A 19,586-nucleotide genomic window follows, 5' to 3' on the forward strand; every position below is an offset into this window, starting at 1 on the left:
CACGATTGGCAAAACCCTAGCAAAAGCAGGCGCTGTCTCTGCAACTTCTGCTTGCTGCTTGCTTCTTGCTTCTGCTTCTTCCCGTGCTTCTTCTTCTTCCTTATTGTCGCAGGTACGTACAAGCTCGTCTTCTTCCTTGTCTTCTCCCCCCATGTTAAACGTGACGAAGGGCTTGACGGAGCTTGCGGTCTCATTTCGCAGGTAACCATGATGAGGATAAAGACCCCGAAGAAGGGAAGAATCAGGCGAGAGCTCGAGAAGCGCGCTCCGAAGCTCGTGAGTCCCCCCCCCCCCCCACCTGAGCAGCAGCTCTTCCTCTCGTTCTCGGGTTTCTTTCGTTCATCAAAAGATATAAAAAAAAACCCATAAAGTTCGGATTTTTTCTTTACTATGTTTCGTGGGTGCGAACTGAACGACAAGTTTTTGTTGGGTGACGATGTCGTAGGTTGAAACTGGGAAGAAGACGCTGATATTGCAAGGCACGAAGACCAGCGGGTTGCTGAACACTGTGCTGACCGAAATCTACCACCTGAAGAGGGAGAGCTCGGTGAGGTACACCCGAAGGAACGACAACGTTAGGCCGTTCGAGAGCGGCGGGGAGACTTCCCTGGAGTTCTTCTCTCAGAAGACCGATTGCGGCATGTTTGTGGTGAGTTTGGACTCTGGCGCTTGGGGTTCAAATTGTTTGGTTTCTGTTCTTTTTGTCTAGCCGAATCGAAGCGCAAAGTGCTTGGCTATTCGAGCTTCGCGCCTGCGCTCGATGGATTGTGCTGGTTTTGTAGTACTAATTAGCGGTTTATGCGGAGATTTCGGGAGTTGATGAATGTTTCTCCATTGCCTTTTAAACACTATAAGTTGCTTCCTTGAATATAGGCTCTGCAGCTTCCTTTCTTTCGATCGGACATCACAGCCTGCCTTACCTTTTTAATTGCTTGTTTTATTTGTGTAATAGCGAGTCTGATTCAGTCCACATCAGCTTGATGAAGCGCCAAAGTTGCTGATCGATCTTAGCTAGTTGTCTCACCTGTTGACTGCGCATTGTTGCTTTGTCGAACAAGACGCACCTAATGTCTGCAATGTATCTGGGATTTCTCAGTATTTCAATCGGGCTTGGCCATTTCTGATTTTTTTACTAGCTGGTATTAGGAAGTTCAGATGCTTTATGCATCTGGTATGGAATTAAGAGTGGGCTTAGCTCTGTTCTGGAAAAGAGACTACTATAGACTGATCATCCGTCTGAAAGATATGTTTTCGGCCTGATGGTGTTTAGTGGCTTTCTTTGACCGCAGTTTGGCTCTCACTCCAAGAAGCGGCCAGACAATCTCATTCTAGGGCGAATGTATGATCATCACATCTATGACCTTGTTGAAGTTGGGGTTGAAAATTTCAAATCTATGGAGTCTTTTGTATATGATAAGAAGCTGGCTCCGAAGATGGGTTCTAAACCTTTTATTGCATTTATTGGAGAAGGATTTGAGAGCGTTGAAGAATTGAAGCATTTGAAGGAAGTTCTACTTGATCTGTTTCGAGGAGAGGTGGCTCTAATATCTTTGGAGTTTTTTCTTTCTAAATTCAGTAGAGATGTCGTCAATGAGATTTACCATGTTAATTATGCAGGTTGTGGAGAATTTGAATCTTGCCGGCGTAGACCGTGCTTATGTTTGCACAGCTCTATCTTCTAATCGGGTCTTTTTCACGCATTGTGCTTTGCGACTTAAGAAGTCTGGCACAATCGTTCCAAGGATGGAACTGGTGGAAGTTGGTCCCTCGATGGACTTGGTATTACGTAGGCATCGGCCTCCTAATGACAGTTTAAGAAAGGAGGCCATGAAAACAGCTGCAGACAAGCCTAAAAAGAAGGTTGGCTAATCACATGTTCTTCTCGAGTTTTATCTCCTTTATTATTTTCTAGAGGAATGAACCGACATGATGATATTGAATGTACAATCTTTGCAGGAAAAGAATGTTAGCCGGGATGTTATACAAGGGAAGATCGGGAAGGTTTATATTCCTGATCAACAGGTGAGTGCTTCTATCATATTATTGAGTTTTATAATGGTCTTATGGAACTGCCATGCTATATTACCCCCACGCATCCCCACTCTTTCCTGTATTCCTCCCTTATGCTCAATGTAAAAGAAGAAACGGAAGTAGAACAAAGAGGAAGGGCTAGAAAAAACAAAGTTTAGGGCACATAGACATCCCTCACTTTCCTGTTGTGATATATTTGTGTTTGTAAATATGTTTTTTTGTAGCTTGGAGACATGAATCTGCCTAATAAAGCAAAAGGAGTGAAGAGAGAGCGCCGCGAAGCAAAAATGAACAAACAAGCGAATGGACACGCATCAAAAAAGCAGAAGGGAGGTTCTGACTAATTTGTTTTGCTTTTTCGTCTTTAGTTGCCTTCCTTGTGTCGATCATTTTTGTTCTAGTCCCGTGCCATTAAAAGAGGCGCCTGCAATTTTGTTCTCTGTATTTGATGATTATCAGCTTTGCTCAGGTAAATGAGTTATGTCAATCGAATCCTCCTGTCAGCCTGACCAGATTCTTTTTCTACGCTTATACAATACATTTCTTTTTCATGGCGCTTCATGTGCCTTCAGCAAATTCCTTTATCCACTCAAGCGAAGAGAGGTAGGTGGCAGGCCCTTTACCTTTATGTTTACTTCATCTCCCAAAATGGGATGCATGTTTTTTCATCCTCCATGTTAGTAGATTGGGTATTAGCGACTGTAGTCAGTTCTACATTTCCTAGCCCTGAGTCACTGGTAATGTATGGCAAGGTGCTCAATGCAAGTACATGAGGTTGCATTTGGGACTCAGACACGAATTTTTCTTCTTCGGGTGGTAGCAGTAGATGTCGTTGCATGAATCCTTCGACCAGGAGGCTAGTTCATCTCTTGGTGTGAGATGCCTTTGTATGCACGGAGCAGGTGATCTCGATTAATAGCTTGCTCATGCCCTGTTGCCGTTTTTGCGAGCAGCCATGCCAGTGGCAAACAGACAAACGCAATTGAGCCTGAAAAATTTGGGTTACTGCAACTTGTCTTCATCCTGAAGTTCCAAGAAAAGATCATGCCATATACTTTCCAGAGATGGGCGCTTTCACCATTTTTTGCATTGCTTTAGCTGGGAAAATTTCCGAAGGGTTTCGGGGGTAGGGGTTTAGGGTTTAGAATTTATGTTACGCTGAGCTTGTTTTCTAAAATAGCCTTTTTCTATTTTTGTTCCCGAGAACAAAAAATTAGATTTTTTTTCTTTTGATTATATTTTAAATATATTCCCTGGCCACTGATCTATTCCGGGGAATAGAAAAAATTAACTGATGTAGACAAACGAATTTCAGTTTTTTTCTTTTTCTGTTCCAAAGAACGAAAGAATAAAAAACAGAAAAATAGAAATGTTATCAAACCAAACCTTAAGATAAAAGACTCTGCGCTCCATTGGTACCTTGGCTAAGCTATTCCTATATGCATAGAATCCTAAAACGGTCATCTTCTCTTCTCGGCTAGTGAGCTCGTAGTATATCTCGAATCTGTTCATTTTGTTTGTTGCTTTGAACCAAGCGACAAATACACATGCATGTGAGGGAGAATTATCAAAAAAGTCATAAACCTAATATAATTGTGCCAATTTAATCGTCAACCTTTTTTTAGCCAATTGAGTCATAAATATTTTGCATTTGTGCCAATTCAGTCCATCCGGCCATGGCTTTACCCTCGCTGACCCTTACCTCGTATTGGCCTCCGAGGTCCGATGATCAGGAAAGGAAAAAAAAAAGAAAGAAAAGAAAAAAAAGGAAAAAAAGAATAAATAAAAAATTTGAAAAAAATACTGAATATTATTTAAAATTACCCATGTCAGCCGGCTGTCCCATGTAGGACGACTGACGTCCATGTCGGTGATTTTCCAGTCAAAATTAGCTAGATGAAGACAAAAAGTTTATGACTCAATTGGTAAAAAAATGGTTTATGACTGAATTGACACAATTGCAATAGGTTTATGATTTTTTTGGTAATTTTCCCTAATGTGAGTGTTCATGTAATGGCAAATGCATATATAAGCTAATCGTGTCTTTCTTTCTTTCTAGATCAAATATATGGACTAGATCATTGATGGTGATTTGTGATATGTACAATTTTGTATCCCATTGAGAAATGAGATACTCTAAAGGGTAATGATATTTCCACAATCAAACTGTCTTGTTCACAACTTTTTCAAAGTCAATATTATAATTGATGTAATTTATCCTTAAACATGTCGATGCCTGCATGTTCTGTCCCTCTAATCTCCCTTGTATCTTTGTCTTCCTCAGGAAGAAGGACTACCCTCTGTGTGTTTTACATTTAAGGAATACCGAAATCCGTATGAAGTCTCAGATGAAGCAGTTTTTCCTCTTGCTTAGGAGATGCAGGATAATGATATTTCCACGATCAAAATATCTTGTTCACAACTTTTTCAAAGTCAATATTATGGTTGGTGTTATTTACCCTTAAAGCTCCACAATCTCCAATGAAGATTCTTTGATAGTATGACAGAAATAACATATAATAATTAGACAACAATCAATAAAGTCCAAGTGTTTTTTTTTCTACTTATTATAAATTATTGGTTATTAATTATATTATATTATAGTTTTAAGAAACATGTCTATCTATATCAATATCATAGGTGATTTTTATTTTAATTTTTTTCAATCGAAAGCTTATTTTTGTAGTTACATTTCATATCTATAATAAACTTTTCAAAATAAACTATAAACTCCCAACTAATATATATGTTTCAATAAAATTTTAATAAACTTATTCATTAAAATAAAGTGAATATATTTATTGAGTTCAATTTATTCACTTACTGAAATAACATATGATAATTTTATGCAATTATATGTTTTAGATTTTTTTTCATTTCTTCGTTTTAAATTAGTAAGATATCCCATTTTAATAATTTTATTTTTATTTTGACAAGATTTTTTATTTGGAATGTAATTGTTAAGTGCAACCTATTCACATAATCAAATAAAGTGCATTAAAACTACAAATGATTTATCTTATGAGAAGATTAGTTTTTATGTTGTTTGAATTTTCGTTCAATTTACTAAATTACATTTTTTTATTTGTTCAAAAATTAATTTTATTATAGTATTTTAAATAAAGTGAAATTTAATTATATTACGTGAAACTTACTCATGTCATGAAGTAAGGTGTATTAGTAAACAAATGAATAAGGTATAATTGAAACTACAAAATGAGACCTCTCATTGTAATTTCAATATAACTCCTTAATTTTATTATGATAAACTATTTTTCTCATTCCCAATAGACAAATATGGCCTTAGTTCCTTAGAAAAGCTCGTTGTCATTACTAATTTGTACATATGTTTTTGGCATTACTTAATTTAAGTGTCCGAGTCAGCTTTTGCGCACTTCAACAAGTCCATCTCCCCCAACATCGATCTGGTACTTTCAAGTTTTTACTCCTAAAATGCTGCCAATAAGACTTGAACCCTAGACCAAAAGGGAATGAGCCAAGTCTTTACAATCTTAATCAACACCTTGTTGGTTATACCGTGCTTTAAGAATAAGAGTAAGCATGTCTTAGTGTGTATTATGGGGCGTAGATTGGTATCAAAGCTTTATTTATATATTCTGTTATATGTCAAATACTGGGATAAGAACGTCATAAGTGAGTGTCATAACTTTGTAATTGATCACGTGAGTGCCTTGATTTTTTAAAGAAGACTCACTTGAATGATATAATTTTTCAATTAGATCACTTAAGTGGTATAATTCTTAAAAAGTGTTCACTGCAGGTGTCATGTCACGAATTACCAACACTTGTAGTGAATGCTTTTTGAAAGTACACCCAAGACCACATGACTAAATAAATTCTAGAAAGTTTGGACTTACAATAATACAAAACACCTTGGACAGGGTAATACGATGGCATGTACACGGCTTACAAAATTAAGTTCTAATAAATCAGTGAAAGAGCCAAAAATATAACAGAGGGGGTGAAATTTTTTATGTACTTGACTTTCAAGTTTGGCTTAATATTAGTTGTTATTACGTAGGAAAGAACATCGGATGATAAATCAATACACAAAAGTGTAACAACAGGTAGTTTTGTGTTTTTGACTGACATTAAAATACGAAAGAGCATTATTGGAATAATTTTAGTTAACGAGTTCTTTTAAGTTTATTTCATGAATTTTCATCGTGTTCAAAGACATTAAAAATTCGTTACTACAACATTAGTAATTCACTTAAAATATGAAAAATTAATTCCATCAAATTTCGGAAGTTCTTATTTGCATAAACCATAAGTAAATCATATTGATAAAAAAACACGTTTATCTCTTTGCTTTCTGGCAAAATCACTTTTTATATTCTGGCCGAACATTTATAAGTCATATGACTACTATTTTCATTTCTTTCCATCACTTATTCTCGAGTGATTTTACAGTATGAAAAGTACATTCATGGATGCACTCAGAATTTTGCGAATCTAGCCTATTGACCATGAATGTCCACCTAAGAAAATAATAGCGTAAATTCAAGTTTACTTTTTTCAGTAATTTCGAATTCTACACTTAAATATATGAATGCTTTTGCGTGTTAGCTCAGATTGCTATAGTATGCTTCGGATTATTACATGCTAATTCCCGCACATATGTAGTTAATAATATCGACTTCCTTTATAATGTCTGGGAGCCAAGAGAAATCTGCGATAATGCGCAAGGATTCGAAAAATAATTTCTCGTAGCTAGGGTTCACAAAACTCACAAAAGAGGATCGTATGCCAAATATCTGGATTGAAATGTTATTATTCCTGCATAAATGTGATCATATGCCTTATTTTGCCTGTGTTTGTCAGTCTCTAACAAAATATAATCAATTAAAGAAACCCAATCTTATTATATCGAAACTAACTTTAATAACATGAACTGTAGACATGAATGTAAACTACCTGCCATTACGATAATATTAATCCATAGGTAGACAGGACTTTATACTTCGTGAGACCGACTCATCTTCTCGTAACCATGCTTCACTTGGCTACACTTTTACGGGTATGGTTGATTTGGTTTTAGTTGGTTTTAAGTGTTTCGGGTGAGTGCGAAAATTTAGGATTTGGAGATGGGCATTTTCGAAAAAAAAAATCACATTTTTATAACTAAGGATACAAGGATGATTGCTATGTAAGTAAAAAGTAGTCTTCAAAGTGTATTTGATTTTTTTCATGAATAGAGGTACGTAAGTAGTCAATGGGTGAAATGCGAGGTATTCTTTTCGATATTTTCCTAATAAAAAAGTGTAGCTACCGATCAGACGTGACGCACTTCATAAAATGAAAATGGATTTAAATAGATTTTATTAGTAGATATAACCAAACATTGCTTTTACTTAAGAAACGTTTAAAAAAGAAAGACACAAATTAAATAATTTCATTGTTTGTAGGGAATGGATTCTTCTATCTATTTCACGTGTTAGCATAGGTGGAAGTTGAGGCAATTTTAGTTCAAATTTCTTACAAGAACATCACACCTTCTTACTTCCTATTTATACAAATTTCCCAACTTAAAAATCACTTTTTTGTATTGTTATTGTCCCAACGTGCTACCTCGCCATGTTCCAAACACTGCTATGAAAACTGCTAAGAATGGTGGCGTTTGACCCCTGCGAAAGATGGGGCTATTCTGTATTTTCTTCGATCGTATCTGAGTTGTCAAATACGCGAGCCTGAGACCCACCTGATCTAATAGCACTCCAAGATGAGATTAGGAGTAACTCGCTACCATCAGCCTCAATAGCTTCATAACTGGCTTGAGAATCAACTACCAGTGGATCAGTAAGAGGGTAAGTCCAAATAAATTTATATCGAATATAGTGAGTATGCAGACTGCTTTTTTTCGCTCTCTGTCGAGCTACACAAAAATATGCATCTAAACAATGGTGGGCATGTAAACTGCAAAGTGCCATACTCAAAGGTGGACCAAATAGGTATGATCTTCATTGATGCAGCTGCACTTACGCCGTAACACATGATTCTGATCAGGAAATTTGTCTAGATTGAAAGATCATCTTCATCAGAACCTGCACAAAGAGAATACAAGCTTGCTTACATAAGCTCGGAAAACGAGTTCACTGGAAGAAAAAATCACAGGGAGCATGGAGACTTCTGTTAGTTCGTATGTTAGTAGGGAATTTATAAAAAAGAAGAAGAATGCAGAACGAAGCGCTTTCTTGCCAAAATAATTCAAGAAAAACACAGCATATAAAAATAATTACCTCTAATAGTAACACTGCGAGACGATAAAAGTCAAATGAAAGTTACAAACTAGCTTCAGAAGCCAACCTTCCTTTTCATTCCATGTGACCATCCTAGCAGTAAACAAACTTTCTCAAACAAACTTTCAATAGTTCCCAAGTAAAGAAATGTTCCTACGACGGTTTCCTCTGTTGTGGGTCCAACATAGTCATGTTCGAATTACAAGAGTAGACTCTGAAAGTTTGATTTGCAGTTAGCAGGTCATCATAGCAAGTTGGGGCACAACAGAATCACTTCTTTATATATGTTAACCTCACAAAAATCTGTATGTAGGATCTTGGTTTGAATATCATATTATGTCATTGCCAACCAAATAACCAACTAATACTCCCTTTGAATTGGCTAGAATTGTACCTTCAGATGGATTTTTGTGAGCTAATGGATTCATTTGACATAGTTGGATATATATAAGTCTGCAACCTTTCGAAGAGCTATTTATTCAGTTTGTCGCCTCTCAGATTCCCTCAAGCCAACTTCCATTCAGTCAGTTTCGATGACGTATCAGCTAATGTGACTTCTTGGTTACTACAGCCTATCTAGTCTCCATCAAGTTGAGGAATATTTGTTCAGATAACACAGACTATTAGCCAAGCCAGCATTCTCTTGTGTGTCTGAACAATTCTCTGTTTGGTTGGCTAATCTCAGTATCTCCCTATGAGGTCTTCCATCTCATTTCAGTTGCCTATCCAGTAAAAAGTATTTCAGATATGAAACGGGGCTCTTTCAATCACCATAATCAACTATTGCAGTGTTTAGATACGGTTAGAACTGGAAAGAGCAATCACCTCTCGTGTCATATGAAAGTACCATGAACACTTGTATCCAAGTGCCCAGTTGATAAAATTGCCTCAATGATCAAATTTCAGTGGGTAAAAAAGGGGTGCTAGTATGTCACATCACCACGAAAGACTGATCTTGTAAATTGGGGCAAAGGATCAAGTGGCGTGAAGAAGATCAACTCACCAAGTTCATGAACCATTACCGTGCAGTCCAGGTTCAGAAAAAGCAACCAAACTCCTGCGGAAGTGTCCATCTCCATCCAAGTTCAGGTACCTGCAATTTTCACAACTTAGAAGAAAAGGACATTGTGAGCTAAAGAAAGCCCTGCAACTCTAGTGCAGCTCATAAGGACATAAACTTATGTAAGAGAATCGGCTGAACCAGAAACCTTGCAGAGAACCAAGACTCGAATCAAGAAAGAATGGAAGCTTTTACTAATCAATAAGTGTCTATACTTTTCATCTAGGAACATAGTAGCCATCAACTAACAATTACTAAAATCCATTTAGTCATCAATTGGCAACATAAAGTGCAACCTATGGATCCATTTTATTATGTATATCATCTTTATGCTGGCCAGCTCGACCCTCACGCTCGTCATAGGTTGATTCATCGGCCGGCCACTTATCAATGTCTGAACGCCCAGAAGCTTGCATTGATCCTAAATCCCATGTATCAGATAGCCCACCAGTAACTCCCACTTCCAGTGCATCATATTGAGCAAGATTACCCCATACCACACCGCTAGAACTAGACATACCAGCACTCACGTCAAAACCCATGCCCCATACCTCCTCTTGCTTAATCATGCTTTCGAACCCCGATGAGAAATCTGGAAACTTCTTCCTCTCTGCCAAATCCTCTGGGAAAGAGACAAAGTACTGAGGAGTGAACTCTTGCCCTGGGCTCTCAATGACACTCTTCCCCTTGAATTGAAGATCAGCTCCCAAGCTTGATGACCCCTCTCTGAGAAGATCCGGAGTTTTGAGATAGCCGTGTCCAGATGCTATATCACGCGGCGCCGATGTTTCTCTTGACATGACATCCTCAACTTGAAGCGGAATGTTCTCTTCACCTAAACCTGTGCCAGTTGAAACTTCAGGGAGATGTTTAGGGTTTTCGACAGGAATAGGATTCAAAGTAGGAAATCCGGAAGATGCATCAAGAGTCCCCGTATCATGTCTGTACTTGACTATCTGCCCTTCCGTGGAGGGAACTGCTTCAACATCCTCTGGCTGGTGATGCTTGAGAAACTTCCTCCTCACCCTCGAAGGACCGATTTCTCTCTGTTCCTTCTTTTCCCTCAAGTGCGCTACAAAGGAGGGGTTTTGAAGCAATTTTGCCATGAACGAAACCATTTGCTTTTGTCTTTGCTCAGCAGCTTGAAGTCTCTGATTTACTGCTTCTGCATGATGAGCTGTTCCACGGTGCTGCTGCTGCAGTTCAACTACCTCCTGCATCAACATACTCTTCTCCTTCCTTAACATCTCCACTTCAACTTCCAACCCAGGTTTCGCTGCTTCACTGGAAGGTCCAAAGTAGCTTCCAATCTGCTGTGTCTGGAGCGACTTGCGTCTTTGAATGTTCTTTAGAAGTTGCCTCTTCCCTCTCTGAAAAGCTTCATTAGCAAACTCCCATCTATCAGTGTCAATCTTGCGGAAACCCTGAACACATTATATGAAAATTCAAGAATGAATAGGGAATGGAATGTGTAAAAATAACCAAAGGACCAAAAGGAGGAATTATAGTCTGTAAGTCTAGCATGCATCATTCATGCACACAAGCCGAAATGAACAGCCTTCCTAAACAGGAGAAGCTGCACTACGGTACATAGAAAATTTTTTAGCTGCATAAGGAATAAAATGTAACACATCATGGGAACCTATACATTGACCGATTACCAACAATATACCAAAACCTGAGAATTTCTACCTGCAGGAGATGAATGAAATCCCAGTTTCAGAGAAAACTTGCAGGAGACATTCTTTCATCAGGAGTAGCAAGACAGAAAACCAACCTCAAAACTTAAGGATGAGCGAAGAAAGAAGCTTCTTGCATAGTTTCATGTCTAGAAGCACCTAAAACTAGCACCTAAAACTAGCAGCAAACCTAAGGGGGGAAGTCTGAAGGAAATACCATCAAACAAAACAGCATGTGGGAAGCATTACAAGAATTGCTAAAAATCGAAAAGATGCGGAATAAGTTAACATAATCTATAAGAAAAGAACTAGCATCCAGACGATTAAAGAATTAGAAACATATGTAAACAAATTACTCATTAATTTTAAAGTCATTTACAAGCTCTCATTAGAGATTACACCATCAAGAATGCCTCCATTATACAGTAGAACTACAACTACGTCAATACGCGCCGAACCTGATTTACAACAAAGTCGAGCAGGAAACAAAGGAAAAGGCACAGCGGTGCAGCAAAAGATGAACAAGAAATACATCAAAATACAAAAGCTAAAAAAGGCAGAGGCAAAAAAAGCATTTACAAAGAGAGAACGGCAGCCAAGAGAGGCCGTGTTCCAGCAAATACCCACATAAGTATTTAGCTGCCGAACAAAACTGGAAAAATTGTTGTGCTTGAAATTCCGTGGGAGTATAATCCTGGCAAATTCGACGGGGTCCCACACCACAAAGCTCTCGCCGCTCGACCCCCATGATATAATCGGATCCAACGATCGGTCATCGACCAAATCGAAGGTCTTCGAAAGAAACGGCGGGAGTGGAGTACCCTGCAGGCACTCCAGAGGCTGAGGAGCACCGACAGCAGTCTCCATGTCACCGCCTCTCACCGGAAATCCCGCCTCCTCTGTTTCTGCTGCACTAGTACTAAAAGGAGGCCCGACAGGGGTTGTTTCAAAAACAGGTTCCGGTTTTGACTCGAACAAGTCGAATGACGAGGACGGGTTCAGAGGAGAGAATGCCTCGAACTCCATGAGAGGCGAAAGAGAACCCGAGAAGCCGACGTTCTCCATATCGAAGAACGACCCAGAAGGCAATGCCTCCGAACCCATCACGGACGGCAGCGTTTCGGACTCCAACGCAGCCGACGACGATGACCCAGCACCAGCAGGAGCCTTGCCTTCACCTCCTCCTCGCCCAGAAGAACCAGGAGGAGGTTCCGGGCATCGCTCGTCCTCTGGGTCCATCGATTCTTTCGCCTTTGTCAGCGAGAAGCACGAGACAGAGAAAGAGAGACACACACTGAGCGACCAAATGTGTGCGACGACGGAGAGACGAAAGTGGTCGGCGAGCGGAGCGTGCAGGGGAGCTTATATGGGTATGGGGGGCACATGCCGACAAGGTGCTCGGGCAAAATCCAAGGAGAGAAACAGTAAGGCGGTGAAGGGAAGCTGCGCTCCATGTGACGGCAGGGGAGGGGGTTGGTGGTGGGGCTACGGTGGCGCGTGTTGCGTTTGCTTCGAATTGATTAGAGAGAGGGAGGGATAGAGGGGGCACCGACCTTGACCTGAACCTGGGGAGAGCTTCCAGGTAGTTACGCCCGTTAGGATTTTGTGTTATCTTTGTCTCTCTGTTCGTGTCCTGCGTGTCTTTTCTTGTGTGGTGTCGGAGCGAGGTGGGTGCAAGAGAACCAGTTGGTGCAAGAGAACCAGTTGGGGCCTAAAGAAGATATTTTTGTCCAGTTGGGTTTTTTCTTTACTATTATTTTTATCTCTCTTTTCCTTTTTTTTGGGATGGTGCTGAGATTGCGATTCATAGTGACAGGTGTTCCTCATATATTAGTTAAATCCAATTAAAAAATAAGAATTAATATCACGAAAAATCTCAAATTGATATACTTGTGATAAATTTACCCCAAACTAATTTTTTGACTATTAGAAACTCCAAACTGGTACACCCATGATAAATTTACTCTAAACTAATTTTTTGACCACCAAAAATCTCAAAACTGGTACATTTATGACAAATTTACCCTCCATTAAATTGGATTAATACCTACACCTGCTGTTAAAACTCCAAACTAGTACACCTATCAACTGTTACGTGTCATCCGACTAGAAAATTTGACTTTAAAATTTAATGGAAACTAGAATAGGGTAAAATTGTCACGGGTGCACCAGTTTGGGAGTTCTTTATGGTCAAAAAAATTAGTTTAGAGTAAATTTATCACAAATGTACCAGTTTGGAGTTTTTCGTGGTATTGACCATAAAAATAAATATATTTTTAATTAATTTTAGAATAAACTTATTACACATTTTCATAATACCATAAAAAAATCTCAAACTCTTTATCCATGCCGCATTTCTCTTGAACTAACTTTTCTATCATAAAAAAAAAACTCTAAACCGATACACGTATTTTTTGTCACAGAAATCCCAAATCAGTACGCTAGCACCACATTTACCCCCAAATTTATTTCAAGGTCATACAAAATCCCAAATCACCAAAATCTTAAATCGAGAAATATCAATTTTTCCCTAAGGGCTCTCTCGGGTTTGTTTGGTGCAATATGGTATGGATATTATCAGTTTGAGATTTTTTTGTAACACGAAAATTAATTCGAGAGGTACATGCGGAACAAAAATGATAATGTAAGATTTTTCGTGATATTATTTTTTTTATTAACGTCAGAAAATATCAATTCAAAGCGTGTTCACATTGCCTTATTATGATTAGTGAAAATTGCTTAGCGAGCAAGGCAGCGGACCGGCCAATGAGAGAGGAGGCAATTTCTAAGTTGGAAAAGTCTGATGGGAAAGCGGGTCAGACATTACTTGATTACCACTACTCAGCCAATCGGGGCGCGGTCTTGTACGCGGACTTGCGTCAGCAACAAACCGATATTTTCTTGTCACCCTATTAGGAGCAAAGTGACCACATTTCATTCTTTTTCTAATCTAATAAAAAGATCGGGAGAGAAAGGGTCGGCAACCCTCCCCTTCCGATCAGGAAAGGATTCAGGCTCCGTTCATTTCGCGAAAACTGAAATGATTTTGAAATTTTATTTTTTTAATGTGACAGCTCGTGTCGGTTAAAATAATTAATCAATTAAAAGAATTTTTAATATTGACGACAATTTTATATTTATACATTTTCGTGGGCAAGAAAAAAATGCTTGTCACCCTATTAGGAGCAAAGTTACCACATTTCATTCTTTTTCTAATCTAACAAAAAGATCGGGAGAGAAAGGGTCGGCAACCCTCCCCTTCCGATCAGGAAAGGATTCAGGCTCCGTTCATTTCGCGAAAGCTGAAATGATTTTGAAATTTTATTTTTTTAATGTGACAGCTCGTGTCGGTTGAAATAATTAATCAATTAAAAGAATTTTTAATATTGACGACAATTTTATATTTATACATTTTCGTGGGCAAGAAAAAAATTCTTGTCACCCTATTAGGAGCAAAGTTACCACATTTCATTCTTTACCTAATCTAACAAAAAGATCGGGAGAGAAAGGGCCGGCAACCCTCCCCTTCCGATCAGGAAAGGATTCAGGCTCCGTTCATTTCGCGAAAGCTGAAATGATTTTGAAATTTTATTTTTTTAATGTGACAGCTCGTGTTGGTTGAAATAATTAATCAATTAAAAGAATTTTTAATATTGACGACAATTTTATATTTATACATTTTCGTGGGCAAGAAAAAAATTCTTGTCACCCTATTAGGAGCAAAGTTACCACATTTCATTCTTTACCTAATCTAATAAAAAGATTGGGAGAGAAAGGGCCGGTAACCCTCTTCTTCCGATTAGGAAAGGATTCAAGCTCCGTTCATTTCACGAAAACTGAAATAATTTTGAAATTTTTGTTTCCTGAATGTGACAGCTCGTGTTGGTTGAAATAATTAATCAATTAAAAGAATTTTTCATATCGACGACAATTTTATATTTATACATTTTCGTGGGCAAGAAAAAAATATTTTTCAAATTATTAATTTTTCGCGAAACAAATGCACCATGAGTATTCAAAAGAATATCCGGGATGGTGAACCTCTTCAATGACTTCACGCAAGAAAATTCAATCATAATATATTATGGATTTTCATTGCTGGTTCGCGATATATTACTGTTTACTCTCTATAATTTCGGTTACAACGATTGCAATAGCCATTAACAATGGGGTCATGTAACACCTATTATGGCGATGGCATTACTTATTCTCAAAATACTCAGACTTTTTTCCTCTATCGATGTTAGATAATGTTGATTGTAGTTACGAAAAAAAACTAATACTCTAGTTAAGATTATTATGTTAGTTTACCACTGACATACTTCGTACAATATCATTAGTTAATCTTGGATAATTATCTAAATGTAAGTACATATAAAATATGATTGATTTTATAACAAACATGACGATGCGTAAATTGCCAATATATATGTTAAGAATCTAAACAATAAACTATAATATTTTCGTAATAGGTAAATCTATATCGTGTCAAGTTTTATCCGTAATTCCAAAATTAGCATGATTATCAATTAATTAATCGAATCTCGAACATGATCATCTAAATTTGGTTAATTAATCAGAATCTTCCTATTAATTAATAATCATCCTAATTATAATTTTTATTAGTATTGGTTATAAAAAATACAATCTCGAAAACTTTATATATAAACATTAGTTTTATGTATTATTTAAAGATATAATGACACCAATTCTATGTTTACTTACCCGAAAACCAATATCGCCTGTGTACTTTTTTTCCATTTAAGATTGTCCTTGTATTTTTCAAAATGGTGCATAGTTAGTCCTTTGGATACATACTTTTCCCTTTTTTGATTCTTAATTTCATTATAATATTTCAAGATTTATTTGATATTTCGAGAGCAATTTGTTAAATCAAGATATTGGTATGTTTAAAATTGTAAAAATTTTATACTATGCCTAATATACAGTATTTGTTATTTATTTTTTAAAGTCTACTTTAACTTGCGATGGAACATATTTATTTAAAAGGGTTAATACCACGAAAAACTCAAAACTGGTGCACATGTGACAAATTTACCATAAACTAATTTTTTAACCACAAAAAAACCTAAATTAGTACACTTGTGATAAATTTAGCTCAAACTAATTTTTTAACCACCAAAAACCCAAAACTGGTACATTTGTGACAAGTTTACTTTCCGTTAAATTTGATTAATACCACGAAAAATCATAAATTGGTAAATCTGTGACAAACAGAGAGATAAAACCTTAAACTAATATACCTGTCAACTGCCACGTGTCATCCAACTCAACAATTTGATGGTAAAATTTAATGGATCTAATAGAGGGTAAATTTGTCACATGTGTACCGGTTTGAGTTTTTTGTGGTATTATCCTATTTAAAAATTTAGTTTCAACACGTGTTCTTTCAATACAAGGTAAATCTAATTTGGAAAAATAGTTATGAGAGAGATCTTTTTTGAGAATTACTTTTCTGGAGAGATCCGTATTTGAAAAGGGGCTGCTCAACTTCAACGTACCCATCCATCATAGAAAGGGAAAGACGTCAATGGTGTAAAGATAAATCTTCGTAAAGCATGATTCCCTCATTGAATCACTAAGGCCGCGCATTTACAACGATTTCCGCGCTCGAAGCATTCTCGCTCGAAATGATTCTTTTTATTCTCGTGCCGGAATTGATTCCGAGCATTTTAAGGCGTTTGTTAACGGCCCAAAATTCCATCCCTGGAATAAAAAAAGAACAGAAATGCGTTTGGTAACGCCACAAAATTTCTTTTTATTAATAATATTTTTAAATATTTTAATATTTCTTTCTTTTTTTTTCTTTTCTTTTTTTCTTTTCCTCCTTCTTGGCCATAGCCTGCTCACCGGCCATGACCGGTAAAATATTTTTTTATTAATAATATTTTTATTAAAAGTATTTTTTCTTTTTTTTGGCCATGGCCTGGTCGCCGGCCATGACCGGTAAAATATTTTTTTTTATTAATAATATTTTTATTAAAAATATATATTTTTATTTTTTTTTGCCATGGCCTGTAAAATTTTTTTTTATTAATAATATTTTTTATTAAAAATATACATTTTTATTTTTTTGGGCCATGGCCTGGTCGCCGGCCATGGCCGGTAAAATATTTTTTTATTAATAATATTTTTATTTAAAAAAAAAATATATTTTTTTTGCCATGGCCTGGTCGCCGGCCATGGCTGGTAAAATATTTTTTTTATTAAAAATATATATATATTTTTTGGCCATGGCCTGATCGCCGGCCATGGCCTGTAAAATATTTTTTTTATTAAAAATATACATTTTTATTTTTTTTGGCCACGGCCTGGTCGCTGGCCATGGCCGGTAAATTTTTTTTTTATTAATAATATTTTTTATTAAAATATTTTTATTAAAAATATATATTTTTTCTTTTTTTGCCATGGCCTGGTTACCGGCCATGGCAGGTAAAATATTTTTTTTATTAATAATTTTTTTTATTAAAATATTTTTATTTAAATTTTTTTTCTTTTTTATGGCCATGGCCTGGTCGCCAGCCATGGCCGGTAAAATATTTTTTATTAATAATATTTTTTATTAAAATATTTTATTCTCGTCAGATCCAGCGAGGGCGGTCCTCGGGTCGGACATTAGAAGCTAAATTAAAAACCAAGAAAAGGAAGAAGAAAAAAAAATTGATTCTCAAAATTGTTTCCAAAATCAAGAAGCTACTTTTTTTTTATTCTTGATTCTGCTCCAAAACTGATTCTGGGAACAATTTTTGATAAAATTGTGCCCATAATCAAAAAATTAAACAAACGCATTTCTGTTCCCAAACTGATTCTGGGAACAAAAGAATAGAATCAAACACTGTTTGGCAAGTTGTCATGCGCAGCCTAAACGTGCATCTGCTTCACGGAAAAGAAAAAGATCCGGGAAATATTTTCCGAAAAATAATTGATCATATCGTTTAAAAAAAATTAGCCAACGTAAAGTACTTTCATCATATCTAACTATTTTTGCGGTTGATAAAAATAATAATTTTTTCCTGAAAAATGTTTTCCAAATTTTGAGTTTCGTCAAGCAAGGGCACCTTAATTTATAAATAATTATTTTATTCGAGAGGCGGCAATTTCAAAGTCCATTTCTCCCTCTTTCAATATGCCTATTTCCCGCTAAAGAAAAATATAACCAAAAAAAAAAAAAAAAATCGGGACGCCGTATTTAAAGCCCCGGATCCCATTTCGCGCCATTTCGTGCGCCCTCCCGCCCCGTCCGCGGAAAACCAAAAAAATCGCGAGGGAAAAAACTCTCCCTCTCTCCAGCGAGCCTCTCTCCTCGGAAGAGACGAAGAACGATCGGAAAAAATGGAGAGAGAAGATCACGGAGAGAAGCGCGTCCTCCCTCCCTCCTCCGGCGTCTCTCCGTCGCCTCCTTCGGGCGGCGCGCGAATTCCTCGTATCCGCCGGCGCGTCGATCCGGGCTTCCGGAGATCCCCGGTAAGCTTCCGAAATCCGCTATCCCCGCACGCTCGCGCTCTGACTGTTCGTCCGATCGTCGGGTCGAACCTCGGGCGATCCGGTCCGCGTCGAGATTCGGAGCTTAATGGCGAAACCGAGATTTGCATCCGATGCTCGGATTGTGCGGTTCGTTCGCTCTTCTTCCCATCTTCTTCCAGCTTGTTTCGCCTCGTCGTTCGGCTGATTTCCTGCCGTTCTGCAGTGTCCCGCGGCCATGGCTACATGTCGGATCGATCCATTATGCATAAGATCTGCCGGTACTCCTCTCGCTGTTCGATCTGTAGTAGAATCTGGCATTTTTCTCCAGCTCAATTGGTTGGATGAAGATAGTTCATCCAGATTGTTTAGAGGCCAGATGGACCATTCATCCGTATTGAGATAGTTCGGGCTGGCTTGGATTTTCTTAATCCGTCTTCGCGGGGCAGACATTGCGCCGCGTCTTAACGTTTTTCTTCGGTAACTTAAGTACATTGCCCGCATGTCGACAGCGAGATTCTATTCTGGTGCTGATGTTTTTCTCCTCCTCGCAGATCATTTGCATCTGCAATCGCTGGCTGTACCGGGTCTTCCTCGCCGTCTCATATTCTCGAGGGCATTCGACGAAAGGCACACGAGAAGATCTAGTTTTCTGATGGAGAGACAATCCTAGACTTCTAAGACATTTGGTATATCATGGGCCTAATGACTCCTAGTAGTTGTGCAATGCCAGTGGGGGTGAATGGTGAAGGCAAGGTCGCGTGCTCCAAGCTTTTGCAAAACTCGTGTGCTCTCCGTGACATCCTACTTTATGTCAGTGTAGGAAATGTAGGGTCACGAGTGTTAATTTGGTGTTTGTTTCGATCGCAGAGGTTTCCGAATGGATCAGGTCGTGGTGATCGTGGTTTTGTTCTTGAAGTACACAGCACAAGTGCATACGACAATGATGCAACATGGGCTTAATTTGCAAGCGCGCATCCTGGGCGAGGCTTTTGCTAGACGGAAATTGAAGGCGAAGAGGTAAGTGACGAATTTCTTACCACTTTCTTTTGCACCGCGTTTGAGCCATACTAG

At 37.8% G+C, this 19,586-nt stretch overlaps 2 protein-coding genes and 1 long non-coding RNA gene across 7 annotated transcripts; 2 read left to right on the forward strand and 1 right to left on the reverse strand.

Moving 5' to 3' along the window:
* The first annotated feature begins 44 nt into the window (after window positions 1-44).
* LOC115675299 (ribosome production factor 2 homolog) lies at window positions 45-2,580 on the forward strand. Its single transcript, XM_030597903.2, has 7 exons — window positions 45-112; window positions 202-276; window positions 446-649; window positions 1,290-1,535; window positions 1,618-1,860; window positions 1,957-2,022; window positions 2,256-2,580. The coding sequence occupies exons 2-7, from the start codon at window positions 208-210 to the stop codon at window positions 2,373-2,375; spliced, it is 948 nt and encodes a 315-aa protein (XP_030453763.1). The 5' UTR covers window positions 45-112; window positions 202-207; the 3' UTR covers window positions 2,376-2,580.
* A 5,268-nt stretch (window positions 2,581-7,848) lies between these two features.
* LOC115675298 (heat stress transcription factor A-3) lies at window positions 7,849-12,693 on the reverse strand. Of its 5 annotated transcripts, none has more exons than XR_008814649.1 (4): window positions 11,658-12,690; window positions 9,648-10,775; window positions 9,314-9,384; window positions 7,849-8,096 (listed from the first exon to the last, which is right to left on the reverse strand). XR_008814649.1 is itself a non-coding variant. In XM_056303680.1 (4 exons), the coding sequence occupies exons 1-3, from the start codon at window positions 12,267-12,269 to the stop codon at window positions 9,328-9,330; spliced, it is 1,542 nt and encodes a 513-aa protein (XP_056159655.1). In that variant the 5' UTR covers window positions 12,270-12,690; the 3' UTR covers window positions 7,849-8,096; window positions 9,314-9,327. The 5 variants fall into 5 exon arrangements, 3 of the variants coding, with proteins under 3 accessions (XP_056159655.1, XP_056159654.1, XP_030453761.1); XR_008814648.1 differs by having other exon boundaries at window positions 9,295-9,384; XM_056303680.1 differs by having other exon boundaries at window positions 9,903-10,775.
* A 5,678-nt stretch (window positions 12,694-18,371) lies between these two features.
* On the forward strand, window positions 18,372-19,540 carry LOC130135177 (uncharacterized). Its single transcript, XR_008814655.1, has 3 exons — window positions 18,372-18,662; window positions 18,739-19,268; window positions 19,383-19,540. It is a non-coding gene; the product is annotated as an uncharacterized LOC130135177 (long non-coding RNA).
* Window positions 19,541-19,586: the final 46 nt, after the last annotated feature.

This window comes from Syzygium oleosum, unplaced genomic scaffold (assembly GCF_021117445.2).
Source record: "Syzygium oleosum isolate NSW1041296 unplaced genomic scaffold, Sole_v2.1 Sole_v2.28, whole genome shotgun sequence".
In the NCBI taxonomy this organism is placed as follows: Eukaryota; Viridiplantae; Streptophyta; class Magnoliopsida; order Myrtales; family Myrtaceae; genus Syzygium; species Syzygium oleosum.